Source organism: Lasioglossum baleicum, chromosome 18 (assembly GCF_051020765.1).
Source record: "Lasioglossum baleicum chromosome 18, iyLasBale1, whole genome shotgun sequence".
Classification (NCBI taxonomy): Eukaryota; Metazoa; Arthropoda; class Insecta; order Hymenoptera; family Halictidae; genus Lasioglossum; species Lasioglossum baleicum.
The window spans coordinates 3310622-3331293 of record NC_134946.1 but is presented as its reverse complement, the minus strand read 5'-3'; the positions used below and the strand labels follow the sequence as shown (position 1 = coordinate 3331293).

Sequence of the window (20672 nt, the reverse complement as noted above, 5' to 3'; positions counted from 1 at the left end):
TCGTTTGAACGAAAAACTTACGCTGTACATCTGTGCACGCGGGTGAAGTATCTGAAATATTTTGCAACAACGATCGAAAGGGGGAAATCTGTTTTGAGATGATCGCGATAAGAATCGGGATTCTAGTGTTTTTCGAGGCGTCATGTTGTCGTTGATGGGTTATCCGTGAAGGCGGCGAGGGAAGGGAACATCCGTTCTAATGGCGTCAAGACCCAAGCACTGTTGTCACATTTTGTCCTACAGTGTTTCAATATTTTGCTTTGTTTATGTCGCTCGAGTTTCGCGAAACGAAAACAAGAAATCCGTCTGGGCTTACGAAGGTTGGTACAGGGAAACCAGAGATCATCGTTTTTTCCAGCAGGAGACGAATCAAGCCACGAGAGGAATTTTCTGAGAGCTCCGGGTGCAGTGACCTTGATTCCGCTGTCATCTCTAAAGTACGCGGACGCGGGAAATTTGAATCGCTTCTCCAGCCGTGAAATTAAAAAGTTTCGAATTAAGAAACGAATCATTATTTTCATTGCGTCTTCGTACTTGTTGATTCAACTGAAGACTTGAAATGAAAACCGGGATAAGTGCCAAAATCATAGTTTTGAGTTATCCCTTTTTTTTAATTTAATGCATTTTACATGCCCACGTTAACCAAACAATAAATTACAAGCTTCCTTGCGTATATTGAGAGTGGATATAAATTTATTTTCGAACTCGGATAACAGGAAATGAAGAAAACAAAATTCGAAAACTCCTACATAGAAAACCAAAGAGTGTATGCATTGGAGTGTGTGCATTTAGCTCCAATTTGGAGCTAAATATATAGCACATAACCCGCTTTTCAGGTTATTGGCGATGGAACTTAGAATGGTTTTAAGTGAAAACATTTTTTTTTGTATTTTTGGCACTTATCCCGGTGGTTTTCATTTCAAGTCTTCAACTGTACAACTACTTTTTAATCATATCATAATCATTTACTAAATGTAAATAGTATAATTTGAATTTTTCTCTTTGAAATTCTAGATACAGAAACATTGTGATTTCCAGGGACAAATAGCTAGCTCTCACAAATGGAAAGGAAATAATTGTAGAAGACACTTTCTCCCATTGGCAGGCAAACCAATTCGCTATGGAAGTCACGACAGAAGAGGGACAAACTGTGCTTCTCGAGGGAATGGAAGGTGCACAATATATCACCATACAAAGGGCCGATGGGGAATCCCTCGGCAAGAGTGTACCCCTTTTGACATTGAACGGAGAGCTGATTTCCGAGGGAATGGTTGTCGACATGATCAATGCTGGCGTCGGCACTGACTATGCTACGGCGACGCAATATTACGAAGCGGATGATCTGTTACAGCATGAATTAACAGAGGTAATTGTTAACTTTTCTAAATCTGTGGAATAACAACTGAATGTTGGTTATTTTCAACAGGAAGATCGTAGATTGGCAGCAGCGCTGGTTGCGGTTCAGTTGCAGCAACAACAAAAACAGCAGCAGCTTCACAGTCAGTCTCAACACGACGATTCAACATTGCCAGATGTTTCTCATTTAGAGACCCTAACGCCTGTTAATACTTATTCCATTCAAACTGTGACACAGCCAAACGGTCCGTCAGTGTACCCGACTTTGCAACCTTTCAAACGAATCCCGCATAGTGTCAAGCAAGAGTTCATAAACGTGAAGAGCGAGTACGACGTGGACGTGTCTGCGGAAAGCAGCGAGGACGCTGCACCAACTTCCGGGCCAAAGAGGTCCTTACCTCACAAAAAGAGAATCCCCCGTAAACTGAAGCAGCAGACTAAGAAAAGCTCTGCCAGAAAAGACAGCAGCAAGGCGAACTCGAACACTGCGAACGCAGAGGTGACCGGGGAAATGCAAACGCACGTGTTTAAATGCGAGCTGTGTAGCTCTAGATATAGCAGTCAATTAAAGTTTTTCGAACATCTTAAGGTATGTTGTGTTCGCGCGTAGTTTTTAACGGGGTAGACTCGTTTTTAGGATTGCTAGGGTGCGGGATGCGTCTTCTCATTTCCCGATAATGCAAAAATGGGGCATTTCAGTAGTTAAAAGCGCTAGATAAAAGATCAATCTAGGCCGCAATCGCTCTCAAAAGTCCTATTTTTACGTTTATAAGGCGTAATTTGTTATGTGTCCGAATAATGCAAATTACGCCCGCACCCTTGCATTCCTGGAAATGTGTCTACTTCCTTAAGTCGTAATTGAGAGCAATCATAACGAGACCCTTGCTTATAAAAGGTACACTACGAGCCTGTGAAGCAGGAAACCAGAATAGCACAAGCAACAAATACAAATATCACTATATCCGTTCCGGAGTCGGTTCAGAATCTTCAAAATACTGTGATCGAGGAGTTCAGCGAACCAGAGGATCTTATGGAGGGCATCCGAGGCGTTGGTAAGCGCACTGTAGTCAGTCAAACTATCTAACTATATAGTTAACTATCCAGTACACTTTGGTTTTGATACTTTTCCAATATTTGCAGTGGAAGAAACTGGTGCTCACATAGATGATGATACAGAATCTCCACTATCTACTGTAAATAATGAATCACCATTGTGGACTATTACAGATGTTACTGATCAGGTACATAGGGACCACGTAAAGCCGTCGACTGTTAATGAGCAGGACTTACATGAAAAAGAAAAGACTGACATTCCACAGACATCGAAGAAGAAGAAAATTTTAAAAGCTCGGAAATCAAGTGCGTAATTTGCGTTCCTTTCTCGAGCAACGTGTTTTAATGAAATTTCTTTGCTTTTTATAGATGACGAATTAACATGCCCTCAATGTGATCGGTCATTCCACCATAAAAATAGTTTAGTGTATCATATGCGATCTCACAGTGGGGAACGGCCGCATCAGTGTGAAGTCTGTGGAAAAAGCTTTTTCGCAGCGAGCGCGTTAAAGGTACCGGAGCTGAAGCTCGTTTTCCAAACTCTAAAATCATTTTAGCGTTATCTCAAAGTTTAAGGTGATATGTAGTATAGCAAGTTGTTGAATTCGTCTCGACAGCAGTTAGAATTGTCGTATAACAAAGAAAACCACTGTGCTCCGTTAACATTGTTACAGATGCTCCACTCTGTAGATGCTGTTATTAACCAGGTTGTTTTCAATGCAGGTGCACAAACGGCTTCACAGCGGCGACAAACCGTACAAATGCGAGGAATGCGGCCGTCATTTTCGCCAGTGGGGCGACTTGAAGTACCATTCGACGAGCATCCACTCGGAACAGAAACAGTACCAGTGCGAGTACTGTGGGAAAGACTTTGCTCGGAAGTACTCCTTAATTGTCCACAGAAGGATCCACACGGGCGAGAAGAATTATCGGTGCGAGTACTGCAACAAAACGTTCAGAGCGAGCAGCTACTTGCAGAACCACCGTCGCATTCATACCGGAGAGAAGCCGCACGAGTGTACAGTCTGCGGAAAGCCTTTTAGAGTACGGAGCGACATGAAGAGACACATGCACACACATTCTAGGACAAGACCTGAAGGAAGATCTCTGAGCAGGGTGATCACGGTGAAGAACATAGAGGACGAAAACGACAAGAAAGCACAAGCGAAAACCATTCAAGATCTCGTTAGAGACTTGAAGTTGGAGGTGGAGGCGAACGGAGTCGTGGAAATTATTCCCCCAGATGATAACCCTGAAAGTATTTTACCACATACTGGAGGACCAGCTTTGGAGTATACGGTGACCACTACTTCTGATACTAATGCAGAGAGGGATCCGCTAGAAGCGGTTGTACGCACTGCTGATAACATGTAAGTTAATTACGCTGTGTAACGCCAACTTTGATCTGCAACATTCACTAGGCGACTCTTATAGAGTTTCTCTACAGTGATTATTGGACTGTAGATCTTTATGCATTTATGTAGAAATTAGTTGGGCGAAATATAAAACAGTAGAAAATTTAAAAAGTTCAAGAATGTAGTAATGTTGCTTTTAATGTAGCAAAGTCGTTGAGGGGTGAAATAAATTTTTGTTATTCCTACTTCTCACAATCAATGCAAAACATTTTTATTTTGCATAAAGATCCGCAGTCTAGCGATGATTATTTACCATAACGAGAAATGTACGAAGATTGATTTGTCTTATTATTACTATTGCAGGCAGTACTTCTTCATGTAACAGTTGTTGGGAATAAGCCGAAAGTTGTTTTTGTACTATAGCGCACCATCACGTGTTTGGGATACTGTGAAACTAATCTGTGAAATATCTATTTTATAAACCACGAAGCTTTGGGACACTTTGTGACGAATCTTCATTGTAAATGACTAATCGAAGTGTTGCGCATCGACACACACACACACACACACTGCCTATGTAATGTGCATAGTGTGCTTTCCAGTTTCTCTGTATACTCCTTAAGAAAGCGCTTCAAGACTGTTTTTAGCAGAGAACTCTTGGAAAGTACGGAACTAGAAGGTAAATCCTACCGGAACGTATATCGATTCAATTGCATAAATATGAATATCTATATTGTACTATAATTAACGCTAATACAGAATAACATTGTACATGTACATTTTTAAGTCCTAGGTAAGTTAGCCGTTTATATCGCGAATCGTCGTTGAAAAATATATTTTTTACGTAAAGACATTTATAGAAACACCGTGGTCCACTTTTATTGCATTCTCCACAAACGACGTTTGTAGGTCAGTCTTAGGTAATTGATGACGTTGATGATGGTGCGGGCACCGTGCTACTCGTATCGATGAAAACTTGTAAAAGCTGAGCCAGTTCTCTTGTCGCGAGTGCTGCATTCAGTTTCTCGGCAGCATCGTTGCTACTAATTCTGGAACGTTGTAGAACGTACAGCAATGCAATTTAATGAAATCCTTTCAATTTTTGATAGATTAAAATTTTTAAATTGGATTTTAATCTTTAATACACGAATGATGTATTATTTGTATTGCGTTTGAAATTATGTTCCTAATCTTTTTGTTATAATTTGTACAATATTATGTAGTTAGGGAAAATGAAATGAACGACATTTTACACGAGGTCTAGAAAAAATAAAAGAACTGAATAGAAAAATGAATAAACGGCAAGCAAAATTGATGTGGAAGAGTTTGTTAATTGTAACATATTATTAATACATATCATATTGTTTACACCATTACCTGCGAGATCGTTTAGCTCTCTCCCAGTCAACGTAGAGATCGGTAATCGCTCCATGCAGTCTTTCCAAGATTTCATTGTCCTTCGCCATTTGTGATTTAATCTCTGCTTCATTTTGCAGCAGCTCCTGGTATTCGGAGCTCAGATTTTCTTTTGGATTCTCCTTCAGTTCCCATTCCTCAAGCGCATTCAAAATTTTCACCTTTCTGGTCAACTCGTGGGCAGCGTTCAATCTCGGGAGGATCAACTCCAGTACTCTGGATACGCTTCCTTCTGCTATACCACAAAACACATCCAACTTAATTTTCCTCTTCGTTGCTTCCCTGGTCAGTATGTCCCTCAGGATTATTATGCTCGATATGTTCTCTCCAAGGCAAACAGCATTCCCTTTCCTTAAAATTATGAATATATATTGACTGAGCAAGGCCAATCCGTTATAGACATCTTACTTGTATGTGCATTTCAAGGTTGTGCCCACAAAAGATGAGATGTATGTTAAAACAGCTTCGCCATCTTGTAATTGAGGCCTTTCAGGTACATTGGGCAATGCCAAAGAAAGCCAGGCATGCATCTAAACCATATCAGAATGTAATTAATCAAAATCAATGTGGAAGGTGTATTTCTGAAAGTACCTCAGCAACTGTGAAGCCTCCTATTAATTTTAGTTCATTAAACGGTCCAGCAGGAGAGTTTAAATTCTCATCTTCGAATTGTCTTACATGAAGCGAAAGAGCACATATGGGTATTAATATTCTGCGACAGCATTTTGGCTGCACCTACAATACAGAATATTTATGAATTAGACTGATTAACTTAAATGAAACACCTTGTATATCATTTCTACAGTCTATTATATGTATATATTCTGTACCTGTGAAGTTACATAAATTTGCAGTGTACCTGACTGACCCTCGACAGTCCTTATTCTCATTTCAAGATGATTAATGTTCACCTATTCACATAGTATAACTCTGCTATAAAATTATTCTAAAAGCCTGATATATCAATGAGCATACTTCTACAGCTTCTACTTACTTGGCAACGGTAGGTGGCAAGAACAAAATTACCTTCTCTCGGATTACAGGTAGAAAGACTCACAACTGCACTGTTACTTTCAACATCCAACAATTCTACGGGCGTATCTGACTGCACCAACACATTGTCGATAGGAGTATCGAGTTCTATGGAAAGCGAGTACGATGCGTCTTCCTTATTCAAAACCATTCTGGAAGCAATTCACTTGAATTTCTGGAAGACCAATCACGAACAATGAATATGTTACCTATGATTTATTGATAAAATTAAGGGTGCCAAAGGATCAACGGTAAAATTGGCTGCCTCTTTTTCCTCGTTAAGTTTCTCTTGTAACTGTTGTATCTCTGCTTTCAGTTTCGCCATTCCCTCGTTCTGATCAACTTCTAGAAGTCCAGGTGACCTGGTAGTTAGGCCAAATATTCTACCCGAGTAGGTAGTGACCAAGACCTCTGGACATCCTGCTGCTCCGATGATTCCACCACCCACCGAACTGATGCTCTCGGTGGCATTCTGGAAGACATTATTAGCAACGTCTGCTTTAACGTCTCACAAGGGAACGTTGTAAGATGACGTCAGATCACGATGTACCTACGTAACGATACCGAAGGGATGGTAACGACTCTTCGTCGGGAAAAGTGTATACATCAACAGTACCATCCTGACGGCCGATCAGTATGTCCAAACCATCTTGCAATTCGTATGTGTCCAGAGCAGTTACTTCGGAGCCAGTCATGTTTAATAACCAAGTGATCCTCAATGTTCTATTATTCTGAAGAATGAGTAGTCCCACTCTACCATCCATGGTTCCAAGTAGGACTCTGTCCTTGGATTCAATCTCACCTTCTCTGCGAAACCGTAAGAAGCATTCATAAGAAATAAATTCATCCGTCACAACACAATGAACAGATGAGGGTTGATAAAAGTTGTACGGAGCACAAGGTACCTGTACAAAGCTAGCACTGTGGGTATGCTCGGTAGTCTGAGAACTGCTGGAGTCTTTGTGCCATGAACAACACGTACCTGGAAGAAGTGAGATTCATCGGGATCGATTTAGATGATTTGTAAAACTGTTCACTCACTGCACAATCTCCGCAAGCAAGAAGCGCATACACGTTTGCACCTTCAGCTGGTAGAAGAAGTACATCGTACAAGGTTTCGCCTGCCAGGTAAGAGTCAGCGTCTTTGCAATCGTGGTACCTGTGGTAAAGATCTCTGGCACACGCTGCTAGATCTGGCCCAAGCACGTACCTATAAATGGAATGATATGATAAATTTTGCATAATCTGTTTTAAATGCTCCAGCTAGTATAAAGAACTAACATTGCTGAAATAGGATCTATGAGGTTTGTGTCGAAATCTAAGAACAGTTTTCCTTTCTTTGTGTATCCTTTCACAGTGTTCTCATGGGCGATGTAAACCTTCTCACGTCCCGTGCCTCCCAGGACCAGTCTGTTGATCTTTGGTCCTGGCAGAGATTTAAACGACACCTGTAGCTCTCCTTTCTTGATACCTACAGCGAAGAGTCCATCAATGAAATTAATGCGAAGACTCGATCAGTCGAACACAGGAAGAAACTTACTGTATATATGTAACACTCCATCATGATCACCAACAGCAAACTTTTGAGTCTGTCTTTGATCTGACGGAGGGAAGATCTTTGTGGTGCTTCTTGATGTGACACCCACAGCTGCATAGTCAATTCTTGATAGTGGTAGAGTCATGTTGTGAATGAAACCCGGGTGTTTAGCTTGATTTTTCTAGTTTTAAGCAATGGTGAATATGAATCATTGTCTTATCTAACAATTAATACAATAGTGCACTGTTTGCTGTGTTTGCTCTGTTTCAATGATAGGATGCAACATTTTCGGCGCATATGCGCGACGATCGATTTTACTATAGCAACAGTTAGCACAACACACCGTTTCTCTGGAATATGCTAATTTTTATAGCCTCTAACTTTGTGGCCTCTAATTCTACATATAGTCTTAAATAATGTACAGGGTTTCTCCCAATTTATATATTATATAAAAAGATATATAGCATTCCATTTAAAAAGTTGAGAAGGTCACTTTTATTTCTAAAAAAATAATGCAAATAAAAAATTATGTACATATATATTTAACAAATCTTTTATTCGAATGAATTGTTAATATAATCTTTTGAGTATTGTTTTGGTTTCTATACAATACGTTACAATTATTGGTCGAGGCTAGGGTTGGCAGTGTCAGTGTACTATTAAATGTTTCTTTCTGTAGACTACGTGAAAAGTCATAAGAATGTATTATTCAGTATGTAATTTTTCGATGTAGGCCACTATCTTGTAGCAACAGATTACAATTTTTATCCGGTTGAATAGTAAAAAAGAGTTGCAGGAAAAAAGGATGTTAAATTACACATATTTTTATTATAAAAATAATACAATGAATTCTCCCGTCTTCATCATCTCCTTGGCTATATTATTATAATCTCCGGCACACGACAGAGACGTAGGCATCTTTATTTACTATGGTTTTCTCAGAGCGAAGTCATTGCAAGAAACTGAACTGCAAGGGGTTAGTACTGGTCTTCTATTAGCGCTGATTAAATTAAATATTACTACTACAAAACATTAGTCCTTAATTCACATCTCATGTTTCAGAAAGAAGTACACTTTGATTTTAACAACTTTTTATTTTGCGCCTTCTATGTATCCGTGTCCATTGGACACAACTAACTGAGGAATAAAAGTATAGGCTAAGGGGTTGCTCTTATTATTTGTATCTAGTACTGGCAGAAAATTAAAGGAGTACGTCTACGATTAAACCACTTGATTCTGCAGGAGGATGCTATCACACGATGTTTCCAATTAACTCTTCGATTCCATAAATACTCTCTTCGTAAAATAATTTTTGCTGAAAGCTAACTACTTTACAGTTCTGAAAATTAATTAATTATCTGAATGGAGTTTAATCGAATGTTTTCGGTGTCTCTTACCCCTTACTATGACGTGCTACGAACACAATCATACAATCAAAGTCATTGTCCTCTTCAAGTCTGAGGAGAGTTAGCAGGGTGAAGTAACATCGGCTCCTAAATGCCCAAAAACCTAATCAGGATCAACCGTAGTTGAAGCGACGTCGAAAAGAAGAAAATACATTGGAATCTCATTTATCCAAACGATTCGGCTAATTAGCGGTATGCAACGAGACGGTGAGAATCGCGAGACAAACGTCGATTAAGGGGAAACATACACCTGGTCAAGCAAAAAATTCATATTTTTTAAAAATATGTAAATGCATTATCTCTAAAGAGTCTTTTCTAAAGTTACGTAAAAAGTTCAACATTTCCTACAGGATTTTCGAAACTTTCTTGACAGTAAAAAAGAAACGATTTTTTGGGCTCAAAATCGTATTTTTTTACTTTGGAAAACTTCTTCGTTTTTCCAAGAATTATTACAGCATAGTACTTTCAAACAATGTTTAGATTTCCAACATATTTTGGAATTTTTCAATGAGATTTTTTTGGGGATACAGTTAAAACTACTCGCTTTCAATTGGCAATAAAAATTATATTTTAAGATACGAAAAAAATTCTGAAATGCATTAGATCCAGCTAAAAATGTAATTTCTGTTTCTGACGGAAACGATTCGATTCTTTTTGGTTTTTAGGTGTATGGGGCCCCTTAACGTGGTACGATTTAGCAACCCTAGGCTCGACGAGGTGTTTAATAGCCCGCGAAGGTGCCGGTCGGCCGAGGAACGTCGAAACGTGGATTCCCATCATAGGAAACCTGCGCGCTGAAGCCATGCTTCCAATCGGCCGTGTACCGGACGATCTGCAATCTTCCATCAGGAAGTTGGACTCTGTATTCACCGCGGACGATGTCTCCGTCGCTGATGGCATTATGGGAATAATCATTCCCGAACGCGTCCTCCTTCACCGCGTAATTAAAGTCGAACGGCATGCCTGGCTCGTGGTGATGATGATCGTGCTGAAACAAATTTTGATCATTATGTTTTGGCCATTGACGTTGGGCTAGATTCTCCAAAATCAACCATAATGAAGTTCATTTGAAATTAGGGGGGTTTAAGTCATCGTTTTGTTGACTCTTCATTCGTTTATTAAATATGCACCTTGGAATATTCCAATTTACGTAGAGTCTTTGTCTATGACGAATGTTTATATTGTTGTTGAAACATTTCATTTAATAATGTGAATACTCACACCACCAGGAGTTGGCCCAGTTGGTGGCCCATAATCCGGAAAGGTCGGAGTGGGCCTTGGGCCCGGGGGCGGGTACCCTGTCCCAGGGGTTGGTCTCGTTGTTGGGAACTTTGTGGTTGTTTTGGGACCGATGGGTCTTGTCGGATAGGGCGTTGTCGTGGAAAATGGTCGTCGTGTGGTGGTCGGTTTTGGGAACGGTATCCCTGGCGTGTCGTAATTGTAGCCCTTCGTTGGCTCTGGAGGCAAGTATGTGTTGCGTCTTGTTCCAGGTGGAAGGTCGCAAATCACGTGGACCACCGCCATACAGAGTATTATGATCTATAATGCAATAAACAGCAATCAACAACCATTATAAAACGCATAAACAAAGACAGCACTCAAACAAGAGTGGCCTGTTGTCAAATTTCAGTCAAATTGAAACAAGTTAATAAGAAACTCTATCTTCATCAGACAGATAGCAGACACTATCTGCAAGTTTTTTCGCTAAAAATCTTCGCCGTGAAAAATCGAGAAATGGAAAGAGATCGAAGATTGATGAAGATATATTATTAATGTTATCATTTGAAATGTTTAAGCAGCGATTCCGATGACTCTCCAAGGATGATTGGGGCAAACTGCAGGATCCAACGATCCTGCAAAATGTCCTCCCACCTCGTCCTCCTACTCTCGTTTGCACAATCCGGCGCGGTGACGGCAGCGGCGGCGGCAATCATTTGACGCGCAACTTTTAATGATTGCCGCGTTTCCTCTTGCCAGCAGAACACGCGTGTCAGCTGCGGATGATCGTGATGAGAATGTAATGAAGCGATCGCGGACAGGATGGCGCCGGATTTGGTAACGGGGCGACAGATGCGCGATGATCGAACGTTTTCTTCAATTAGAAACCGAGAAGAGGATCCGTTTCGTAAGTTTCCGTCTATTAGACGGCGTGTCATAAATGCTGGTAATTGTTAGGCCGATCGTTCTCGGATCCGACAATTACTGACTTCGTATATGTATACTGTTTGACTGTTGCATGCGAAACACTCCATTTTCTAATGTTGTGCTGCCTAATGAGGATCATTAAGCTCGCCAGTTTATTATTACATCATTCATTATTCATTATTGATTCGGTGGAATTGAAAACAGTGAAAATGTCAAGGAATTTACGAATGTACCAATTTTCATGAAAATCGTCGCTCATTTCTCTCGTTGCTCCAATTTCCTCGTCCGCCATTTTGGAGAACAGTGTCGCGTTCAGATGAAAGAAAGCTGCATAGAGCTGACGACAAGAGGACACGACAGAAATGAGGCGGAAGACGTGTAATTAAGTTGTTGCGAAACCACTTTTTATTGTAAATAAGCGTCGCATGCCCGGAGCGAAAAACTCCACGCAATTATCCCCCGAGTACAATGATCATGCCTTGCATCAGCTTTTCAGCACCGTGATTCACTTCTTTCCGAGTATCAAATTCAATTGGTAGAAAATTCACATTAATCTCGCCACTGCTGTCGAATATTCGGTGTTGGACACACCATCGACCCAAACGTAACACCAGGAAAGTTAATTACACGTGGGGAATGACGTTCCAGCTAATTGTGCATTCCCATGGCGAACTTCTAATGAAGATGCGCCCGTGCGAATTCAAATGCACCGCAATTTTTTTTTCTCCTGGATTTCCACACGTCGCAGACGGTGAATTAAGCATACACAGTGGCTAAATTGGTGAAAGTGTTGCTGGAGCTTGTTAGAAATGTGAAGAAAATTGGAAAATCATGCTCGGAATTTCGGCGACATTACATTTCCCTTGGAGAGGAGCCAGAATATTTCTCCGCGTCGGAGAACTTCAATATTTCTGAGCAGTTCGAACACTATAGTCAATTATCGAGGCACGTAGAATGATTTTGTTGTACATTGTTTGATGCAAGAATTAAACAATTGTCAATAATTGCAGTTAGACATTTTTCGTCATAAATGCACAACATCCTCCGTCGAATGATCACGATGTAATGTCCTTTTACGGCCGTAATGACTGAACCAACGAACGAAGACAATAAAAACGTCAGTGCAGATATATTATACGCTTCGGGGGTCCTTATGGCAACCACAAGAGCCCCGCTCGTCCTGCAGTTGACACGATTGTCGGCCATAAATGCTTCGAGCTGTCCTTCGAACTTTATGGTCCTGTTGCATAAAGGGATCGCATAACGTCCCTCGTTATAGAGTCGCTCGAACTTCCGGAACACCATGTAGACATGCATTTTCTTATCTTTTCTATTTATAATTTTTCTCCTTCTTGAAATCTGTAATGAATTTCAGCAGCTTTTTGCTGCGAATCGCAGCTGATCAGGACGCTATATTGCGTCGCGATGCAGCTCGCATAGAAACAGTCCTTGGTCCGAAATCTAAAAGGACTTTCGTCACTTTTGCTGTGGCAATGAACGTTAAACAATAACCACAGAAACAATGGGGATTTTTCTACAGTTAGTAAATTTAAATGAGCGGCTGCTTAGCATTCCGAGATCCGCGATTATTTCGCAAGTTTCCTAGCTTTTTCACTGGGACTGCGAAAATCCCCAAAATCGTTAAAATATAGTCGAGACAAATTGCAAAATATTCGAATATATTTGTTAATACATATACAGGGTGTCCCAGCTAACTTGACCACCTTGAATATCTCGGTAAAATATTTTTAATATGTCGCAAAAATTCCATTCCTAATGAACAAAATCTGTCAGCTTCTCGAACCTGTCACGTCCCACTCAATTAATTCGGATAATCGAGGTTCTGCTATATCGTGGATTAGACAGACAAATATGATCGAAATTGTGTCGTGTCTGGGCTCATTTTAATCAGAAATGTCTCAGGAATACATCGGCGAAAGTCTTAGGAAAAGATCATTAGAAGCGAACGAGTTATATCAAGGTATTACCTGTAGATTGATGATGCTAATTAATTTGTGATTGATCAGTCTCGCAAACGAAAAGGACTGTTAATCGCTGGAAAACCGTGAACTTTCCTACGAAAGCGTGAACCGCGAAGATTCCTGTGTCATTCCCGTTGAACGCACACCGTTCCCCTCTGGCCGTCTAATTATTATAATTAATTACCGTCTCCCAACCGGCGAACCTCGTGACGCATAAATCTCGATTCACGTGTGCGGAGGGGAGAGGTGTCAACAAATTATCGCGAGTATTCCTCCGTATTCTACGATTAATCAGTCGAGGCATGAATCACACCGATAGTAATTGATTTATCGGTGTGTATGCAGTCTCCTCCAGCAATTATGTCTCTAGTCGAGCTTCGAATACCTATTTAACAAAGATTCTCTCATTTTACGGATAAGAAAAATCGGTTCTTCAAAATTCTCATTCGTCCTTGCACTACCCCGAGCAGCCTAGTCGAGTCACTTACGGAAACGTTCTTTCGCAGGGTGTCTCACAATCAGCTGAAGGAGGCCACCTAAATATCACCTGTATTTTTAATGGCGCAAAAAAAATATTTATGGCATAATTTAAATGGTATCGAAGGAAGAATATCATAGAAGAAAAATTTTTTTGTCCGGTTATTTTTTCATGGATTTTTCAAGGTCATCGTTATTTTTTATCGGGAAAACTTATCATCTTTTATTCCATCTTGTTAATGACATAAGCATATTCAAATGTATTTTTTCAGCCGCTATATGATGGAATAAAAAAAATAAGTTTTCCCGATAAAAACATAACGATGCCCTTGAAAAAACTGAAAAAATAATCGGACGAAAGAAATTGTTCTTCTATGATATTCCTTCTTCGATACCATTTAAATTATGCCATAAATATTTTTTGTGTCATTAAAAATAAAGGAGATATTTAGGAGGCCTCCAGCTAGCTGAGACACCCTGTATAGTAATTTAATGACAATAACTTTTCATTATCGATGATTTTAACTCGGAGACTTTTAACAATATATTCGCGTGAGATTTTTTTAGTGGAAGTGAGTTTAAGCACGACACAATTCACAGCAGATTTAGTTCGACGCATTAGAGAACTCGGACATCGGTTCGGATAATAGAGGTTCCACTATATCGTGGATTACACGAGCAAATACGAATCGAATTGCATCGTGTTGGGTATCGTTTTAATCGGGAGAATGTCATGAATACGTCGACACAAGTTTCATTCGAAAATGATAAAAAATAGCAAAGTTATATGGGAAAGTGATCAATGAACGCGATTTAAGTGACTTTTCGGTTCCGAATTTTTCACATGAATAAAAAAAATCACTGTATTTGCTATTTTCTTTTGAATGCAACATTCTTCCTCCAACGTGATCATTTTCATCCGCTTACCTGAAGGTAAAACATGTTTGCAGGGCAACAAGCTGGCCCAGTCCCAGAAAAGAAACTCGCGCACCGGTTTTCGGAGAATGCACTGCGGGAAATAGAAAAACGAACCGGTTTAGATGCATTCGCGGGGGTGGAATCGACGGGAGTTAGAGAATTCCGTTTGAGAAAATTGCCACAGCTCGATTTACGATGTTCTTTGCGACACAAAGGGTTGAATAGACCTCGACGACATTTCACGGCTAACCACACCCTGGCTGCGGCGCGATTGTTCGCAGAATTGCATGCATGCACACCACTCCCAGCTGGAAATCACGGAACTCGTTCCCTGAATCTCCTCGATGTGCACATCTTCTGGATCTCTCGATCGACTGACCATTCACTCCGACATTCGTGCTACCCATTTTCATAATGCCCGAGTTTAGGGTTGCATCAGCGAGCCGACGATGCAGATTCACAAATGTACCCAGAACTTTCTCAAAAAAATTGGCTCGAGTAGACACTTGCCATAAAACTACTTCGTACTATCCTTTCAAAGTGGTGAAATAATAAGGACCTCCACAAATATTTTCATAATTTAACTGCATAATTTAATTTGCCATGGATAAACCTCATACACGCCTATCAATATTCCACTAAAAATAAAACATCTTTATCAAGTCATGCCATGAGAAAAAAAATTTCGGAGAAGCTCAAATCTGTGGGACACTATCCAACAGTGCCATAACTTACTCAAAAAATTTGTTTCAGTTGAAACTTGCCATGAACAAACCTCACACTATTTTGTCTACGTAGTAAAATAACAAAAAATCTTTATCAACTGATTGAACGATAAAAGAATCCAGAGAACTTCCATCCATCGAAACATCCATCGAAACCAAAAGAACGTCCACAAAAATGCCCGAGACTTTCTCAAAAAAAATTCTTTCGAGTTCAAATATTCCACAATAGTAGTTCACACTACCCTTCCAATGCACAAAAATAAAATTTCTCTAGCAAGCCATAGCGCTCGAAAAATTCTGAAAACTACCCTCTGCTCGAGTGTGTTGAATCAAACCTCTTTCGAAGAAATAAAAGTCATTTCGCCTACACGAACCTAATGTTTCGATCATACCAACGTTTCCAAAAACGAATACACTGTCCAGATAATGAATTGCAAATATTGCAACTACCTCCCCTTGCCATCAGCTTCTAACAAAATCCATCAAAGTCACAGTAGAGCTGCACAACGAAGTTCACTTGCTCGAAAAGGAAGCAACGATAAAGTAAAAAAAAAGAAGAACATATGATCAGTCCCACAGAGAATAATAGCACCGCGAGTCACCAGGGGTTGGTTGGCCGTCGGCGTTCGCCTAAGTCCCGGACTAGGGGGGTGTTTTATGGGGGTGCTTACGTCGAATGCACGAATACGGGTCAGATGGGGCACGTGTCCCGTCGGTTACAATATCGTTGCACTCCGGCACGGCAGTGAATAAAGTCAGTACGTAACTGCTCGGCATGCTGGCAGGTTGGGTTTATATAGCGTGTGGCTCTAATAAGATGATACTTGAACGCTATGGGACCGGGGGCCCCCGGTTTGTATGGGAAGAGGGGGCTGGATGATGCGCGTTGCCTTGTTTCGCATTACCTTGCCTCACCTTGCCTTAGAACCTTGCTGGGACCGACCTGCACGTGGCCCGTGCACTATCTCCTGACCATCGGATCAGATACGTTGCACTGGAACTCGTCCTTTCGTTGGAAATTCACTTTTAATGGGAATACAGCTTACCTGGAGTTTTCATTCAATTTTTAGGACCAGAGTATTTTGCCACAAGAGTATTTTATATTATCAACGTAGTAAAAAAATTAAAAACTTCTAATTCATAGCTCCCTGTGCAGCAATCTAAAATGAAAGGACAATATAATCGTAACTTTTGAGAAAATCCTCTGTTTAGGATAAAACTTGGCCCAAGTATACATCATACTGTCCTGTAAATGTAAGAGAAAAATTAAAAACTTCTATCGAGGCACAGAATTGCAAAAAAAGTTAGAAATATCTGAAATTGGTGGTCACAGTGCAGTAATCTACAATGGGACCTCCACAAATATAATCGTAACTTTTGAGAAAATCCTCTGTTTAGGATAAAACTTGGACCAAGTATACATCATACTGTCCTGTAAATGTAAGAGAAAAATTAAAAAATTCTATCGAGGCACAGAATCGCAAAAAAAGTTAGAAATATCTGAAATTGGTGGTCACAGTGCAGTAATCTACAATGAAAGGACCTCCACAAATATAATCGTAACTTTTAGGAAAATCCTCTGTTTAGGATAAAACTTGGCCCAAGTATACATCATACTGTCCTGTAAATGTAGTAGAAAAATAAAAAATTTCTATCGAGGCACTGAATTGCAAAAAAAGTTAGAAATATCTGAAATTGGTGGTCACAGTGCAGTAATCTACAATGAAAGGACCTCCACAAATATAATCATAGCTTTTGAGAAAATGCTCCGTTTAGGATAAAACTTGGCCTAAGTACACTTCATACTATCTTGCCAATGTAGTAGAAAAATAAAAAATTTCTATCGAGCCATTGAATTGCAAAAAAAGTTACTAATATCTCAAATTGGTGGTCACAGTGTAGTAATCTACAATGAAAGGACCTCCACAAAAATACTCCGTTTATATCGAAACTTGTCAGAAAAAAATATTGTCAAACCATTACTGTGTCTCTACAATCCACTATAAAAAAAGATAATACTAATAAAAAGAAGGGATCATATGGAAGTGCCACAAAAAATTGCATAAGCGTAACAGGGAGAAAAAGAAAAAGTGAGATTGATACTTCAGTGAAGTATTAAATCATGTTACAGCATTCCTGCAGTCGAGCCTCGACCGTCCCGAACATTTTTAATTGCCGCAGGAGAATCATCTCCGCAACCATGCCATTTCAGTTATTCCCATAATCGAGAGGCGCATCTGTTAAAGGATGTATGCAATTAACAATTCGCCAACGGTTTCCCATGCCGGTAAATCGAATTCGAAAACTTCATCAGACACACACATACGCGGAAATCATCTCGAGGAAAGAATGAAAAGAAAACGATTCTAGCATTAATGCTGAAACTATGCGATTCTCATAGTGATCGAGGGAACCAGGAATAGAAATCGATGCAACTGCAACTGCATCGATGCACAGTAAATCATGTGCAGCAGTCTGGTGTGAAAGGACCTTCACAAACTACATTATGACTTTCGAGAAAGAGGTCCGTTTTTTTCTTCGTCTAAATCTTGAATCGCGTCTTAAAAATACGCATTATTATAAATAATTAAAAATTGGTTGGGCGAAATATAAAACTTTAAAAGAATTGAATAATTAAGGATGTTGTAATGTTGCTTTTAATGTAACAAAGTCGTTAAGGGATGAAATCAAATTTTCTGTTATTCCTGCTTCTCACAATAAATGCAAAACATTTTTATTTTGCATAAAGACCCTCTATTAATAATAAATTGGGCAGAGAAGTGAATAGAACCATAGTGAATGAGTATTGATACCATGATTTAGTGCTGTCTAGATTGCTAAAATATTGCATTGCGGAACAGCGGGTGCAACAAATTGTGGCAATTGTCGATCATTTCTTTTACGGCTCTATGGAAGAATTGTTTGAGAGATGAGGTTTAAACTGTTCATGACAAATCGCTTTTGTTGCATATTTGTGGTCGGATCGTGGGAAGGCCTCTGTAATCCGGATCAATGCGATCCACAAATGATCTTTCGAGCCGCGAGCGCTGACTTCTAGCCTCGAAGGTGCAGCATGAAGAAGTCATTCCATCGATTATCGTGCTTCGTATCAGAAAGAATTTGATATTTCATAGGTGTTCTCGAGCCGTCGGACGGGATCCAGTGGGTCATTGACGCGTTTAGGCTCGTGACTGTCTTTCTACCCTATAACCACGTGATCACCCCAATTCCTGCGAAAAAAATAATTTTTAGATGTTCGATCTCAGAATATTATATTTCAACGAAATTGTATCCTGGATTTTTCGATTTTAAGGTTTTTTTTATGCAAAACAGAATTTTTACATAATTGATAAATGCAGACAAATATCTAATTTGGTTAAGCGGATCTCGCGCCGAAACGAGAGAACTCATACAACCGGTACAAAAGAGTAATTATCGTAATTTCGAAACGGAATGAGCAAATACGCTGTTTTAATTATCACGGGGCGAGCAGGAATTATGAGCCTCGGTATAATAGCGATAAATAATTAAAATATGTATATTATTCTGCTTTAATAACAATTGCCTTTTGTTCTCCATAACCTTATGCCATCGTACAGTCGGATGTTCTACTCTCCTTTCATAAAAGATCTCTTCACTTTACGTTTCTCAATCATGCTTTCGACATCAGCCGAAAAAATGAAATACACACTCTCCTATAAAGTAATACTTAAAACTCGACATTTTCAACTTTTATCGCAAATTTCATAAGAAAAAGGTTATTGTCGATTAACCTGGAATCGTAATGCTGTAATTTAAACACTAACGGACTAATATGGTTCTTTCAATGACATCAACATTTTTATATATATATGAAACTGCCTTTAAAAAATTATTATTTTCACAATTTTTATTAAAAATTCTACTGTATCATCTAGTCCAGATATTATTGAGTATACCATACAAATGTATTTTAAATATGAAATAGAAGTATTCATCAATATTTCGGTAACTTTTTATATAAAAATTAAATTGAAGTAGCTGCATAATAATTCCCTTTGTCGACGCTTTTGAACGTTCGCGATGAATATTTCATTTTCCAAGTGATTGACTTTCCATGTGACTATCACATCACCTGCATAATACTGTTCAATTACCATCCCCAACTTCCCACTCACCTCTGGATCGATCTAAGATCATAATGCGGTTCGTCTACTTGATTAACACATTCACAGCCGATGACGTAAAACTACGTCTTTCTCGCAAGCTCACTGACAGCCGCCGACGTAGGATGACGTCATTTTATACGACAGTAGAATTACATTTTCAAATCGACATAACCGCTAGCTACAATTATGATATAATGATTCACGATAGAACCATCAATCTACCTTCAAAATGGCGCTCACTATACCCTTCTTCGATCGACGCAAACATTGCCTTGGAGAAAAGGAAGAAATTGAACAATGTTTATTCTATTAATTTCTTCGTAAAGCCCTTAACAAAAAGTCAATTATTGGGTGGTAAAGGTATCGATAGCGAGTAGTAGACTGCGGATTTTATATGAATTTATGAAAAAAATGAGCAGGTGTAATCTGAAACAGCAAAAACATTAGATGAATTTAAAGCCACACTGTCATATCATGTTCAATCTATTAAACATCTTAAGAAGGAAATTGCACTTTTATTTCAGTCCAGTTTCTTGCTATCCAGGTAGGAAGTTTTTATTTTACATAAAAATCCGCGGTCTAGTAATTAGAGTTACAAATCGGAGATGATGGGACTCGGCCAACAGGTTGACCTGGTATTTTTTTCGAAGGCTCATCGTCGTCTCGGCAGAGACTTAGCATAGTCTCGGTGCAGTTTCAGTACAGGTATAGGCACAAGCAAGCGGAGAAAGGCACGCGCGGGTACGCACGCTCGGAATCGCTTGCCGAGCAGTAGAAATAATCCGCCTGTTGCCCAGCCTTACGTGCATATCCAGCAAGACCGAGCAAGAAGGAGCAAGACCAGGTCAGGGCAGAGCACTTGGATCGTTATTTCAACCCTTTCACGGCCGAGGAGATGCATCGTATCTGCTTTTATAGGCGAATGGCGACGATACAGAACAACAGGACGAACCAACGGTGCCGATTCGTGAGACACCGTGAAAATAATCTGCATCGAATTACCCGACCGAGGAACGTTGCTCTCGTATCAAGGCTGTCTAATCTCCTTATAAATTAAACGATTCTTAAAAAGGAATCCGGAGAAGAAGTTTCTAAAAAGAAGAAGATGACGATTTTTTAAAA

At 39.7% G+C, this 20672-nt stretch overlaps 3 protein-coding genes across 3 annotated transcripts; 1 reads left to right on the top strand and 2 right to left on the bottom strand.

Annotated features, from left to right (window-relative positions):
* Nucleotides 1-48: 48 nt before the first annotated feature.
* On the top strand, nt 49-5138 carry LOC143217920 (uncharacterized). The gene is made up of 8 exons (XM_076442659.1): nt 49-437; nt 1106-1366; nt 1427-1945; nt 2252-2408; nt 2497-2715; nt 2779-2921; nt 3133-3779; nt 4128-5138. The coding sequence occupies exons 1-8, from the start codon at nt 267-269 to the stop codon at nt 4144-4146; spliced, it is 2136 nt and encodes a 711-aa protein (XP_076298774.1). The 5' UTR covers nt 49-266; the 3' UTR covers nt 4147-5138.
* LOC143217919 (BBSome complex member BBS7) lies at nt 4675-8061 on the bottom strand. The gene is made up of 12 exons (XM_076442658.1): nt 7753-8061; nt 7494-7683; nt 7254-7422; nt 7118-7194; nt 6767-7019; nt 6422-6684; nt 6175-6364; nt 6011-6091; nt 5772-5915; nt 5589-5710; nt 5142-5531; nt 4675-4813 (listed from the first exon to the last, which is right to left on the bottom strand). Exons 1-12 carry the CDS (start codon nt 7892-7894, stop codon nt 4681-4683), a joined length of 2154 nt encoding a protein of 717 aa, XP_076298773.1. The 5' UTR covers nt 7895-8061; the 3' UTR covers nt 4675-4680.
* A 234-nt stretch (nt 8062-8295) lies between these two features.
* LOC143217926 (uncharacterized) lies at nt 8296-16174 on the bottom strand. Its single transcript, XM_076442667.1, has 4 exons — nt 16074-16174; nt 14687-14768; nt 10377-10694; nt 8296-10143 (listed from the first exon to the last, which is right to left on the bottom strand). The coding sequence occupies exons 2-4, from the start codon at nt 14699-14701 to the stop codon at nt 9877-9879; spliced, it is 600 nt and encodes a 199-aa protein (XP_076298782.1). The 5' UTR covers nt 14702-14768; nt 16074-16174; the 3' UTR covers nt 8296-9876.
* Between the last annotated feature and the right edge of the window lie 4498 nt (nt 16175-20672).

Coding starts and splice junctions, on each gene's coding strand:
- LOC143217920 (XM_076442659.1), top strand. CDS start 267: ATGTCGCTCGAGTTTCGCGAAACGAAAACAAGAAATCCGTCTGGGCTT. Junction 1,367..1,426: donor TACAGCATGAATTAACAGAG/GTAATTGTTAAC, acceptor TATTTTCAACAG/GAAGATCGTAGATTGGCAGC. Junction 1,946..2,251: donor AGTTTTTCGAACATCTTAAG/GTATGTTGTGTT, acceptor TGCTTATAAAAG/GTACACTACGAGCCTGTGAA.
- LOC143217919 (XM_076442658.1), bottom strand. CDS start 7,894: ATGACTCTACCACTATCAAGAATTGACTATGCAGCTGTGGGTGTCACA. Junction 7,020..7,117: donor ACAGTGCTAGCTTTGTACAG/GTACCTTGTGCT, acceptor ACGGTTTCGCAG/AGAAGGTGAGATTGAATCCA. Junction 6,685..6,766: donor CATCCCTTCGGTATCGTTAC/GTAGGTACATCG, acceptor AATGTCTTCCAG/AATGCCACCGAGAGCATCAG.
- LOC143217926 (XM_076442667.1), bottom strand. Junction 10,144..10,376: donor CTGGGCCAACTCCTGGTGGT/GTGAGTATTCAC, acceptor AATTTGTTTCAG/CACGATCATCATCACCACGA.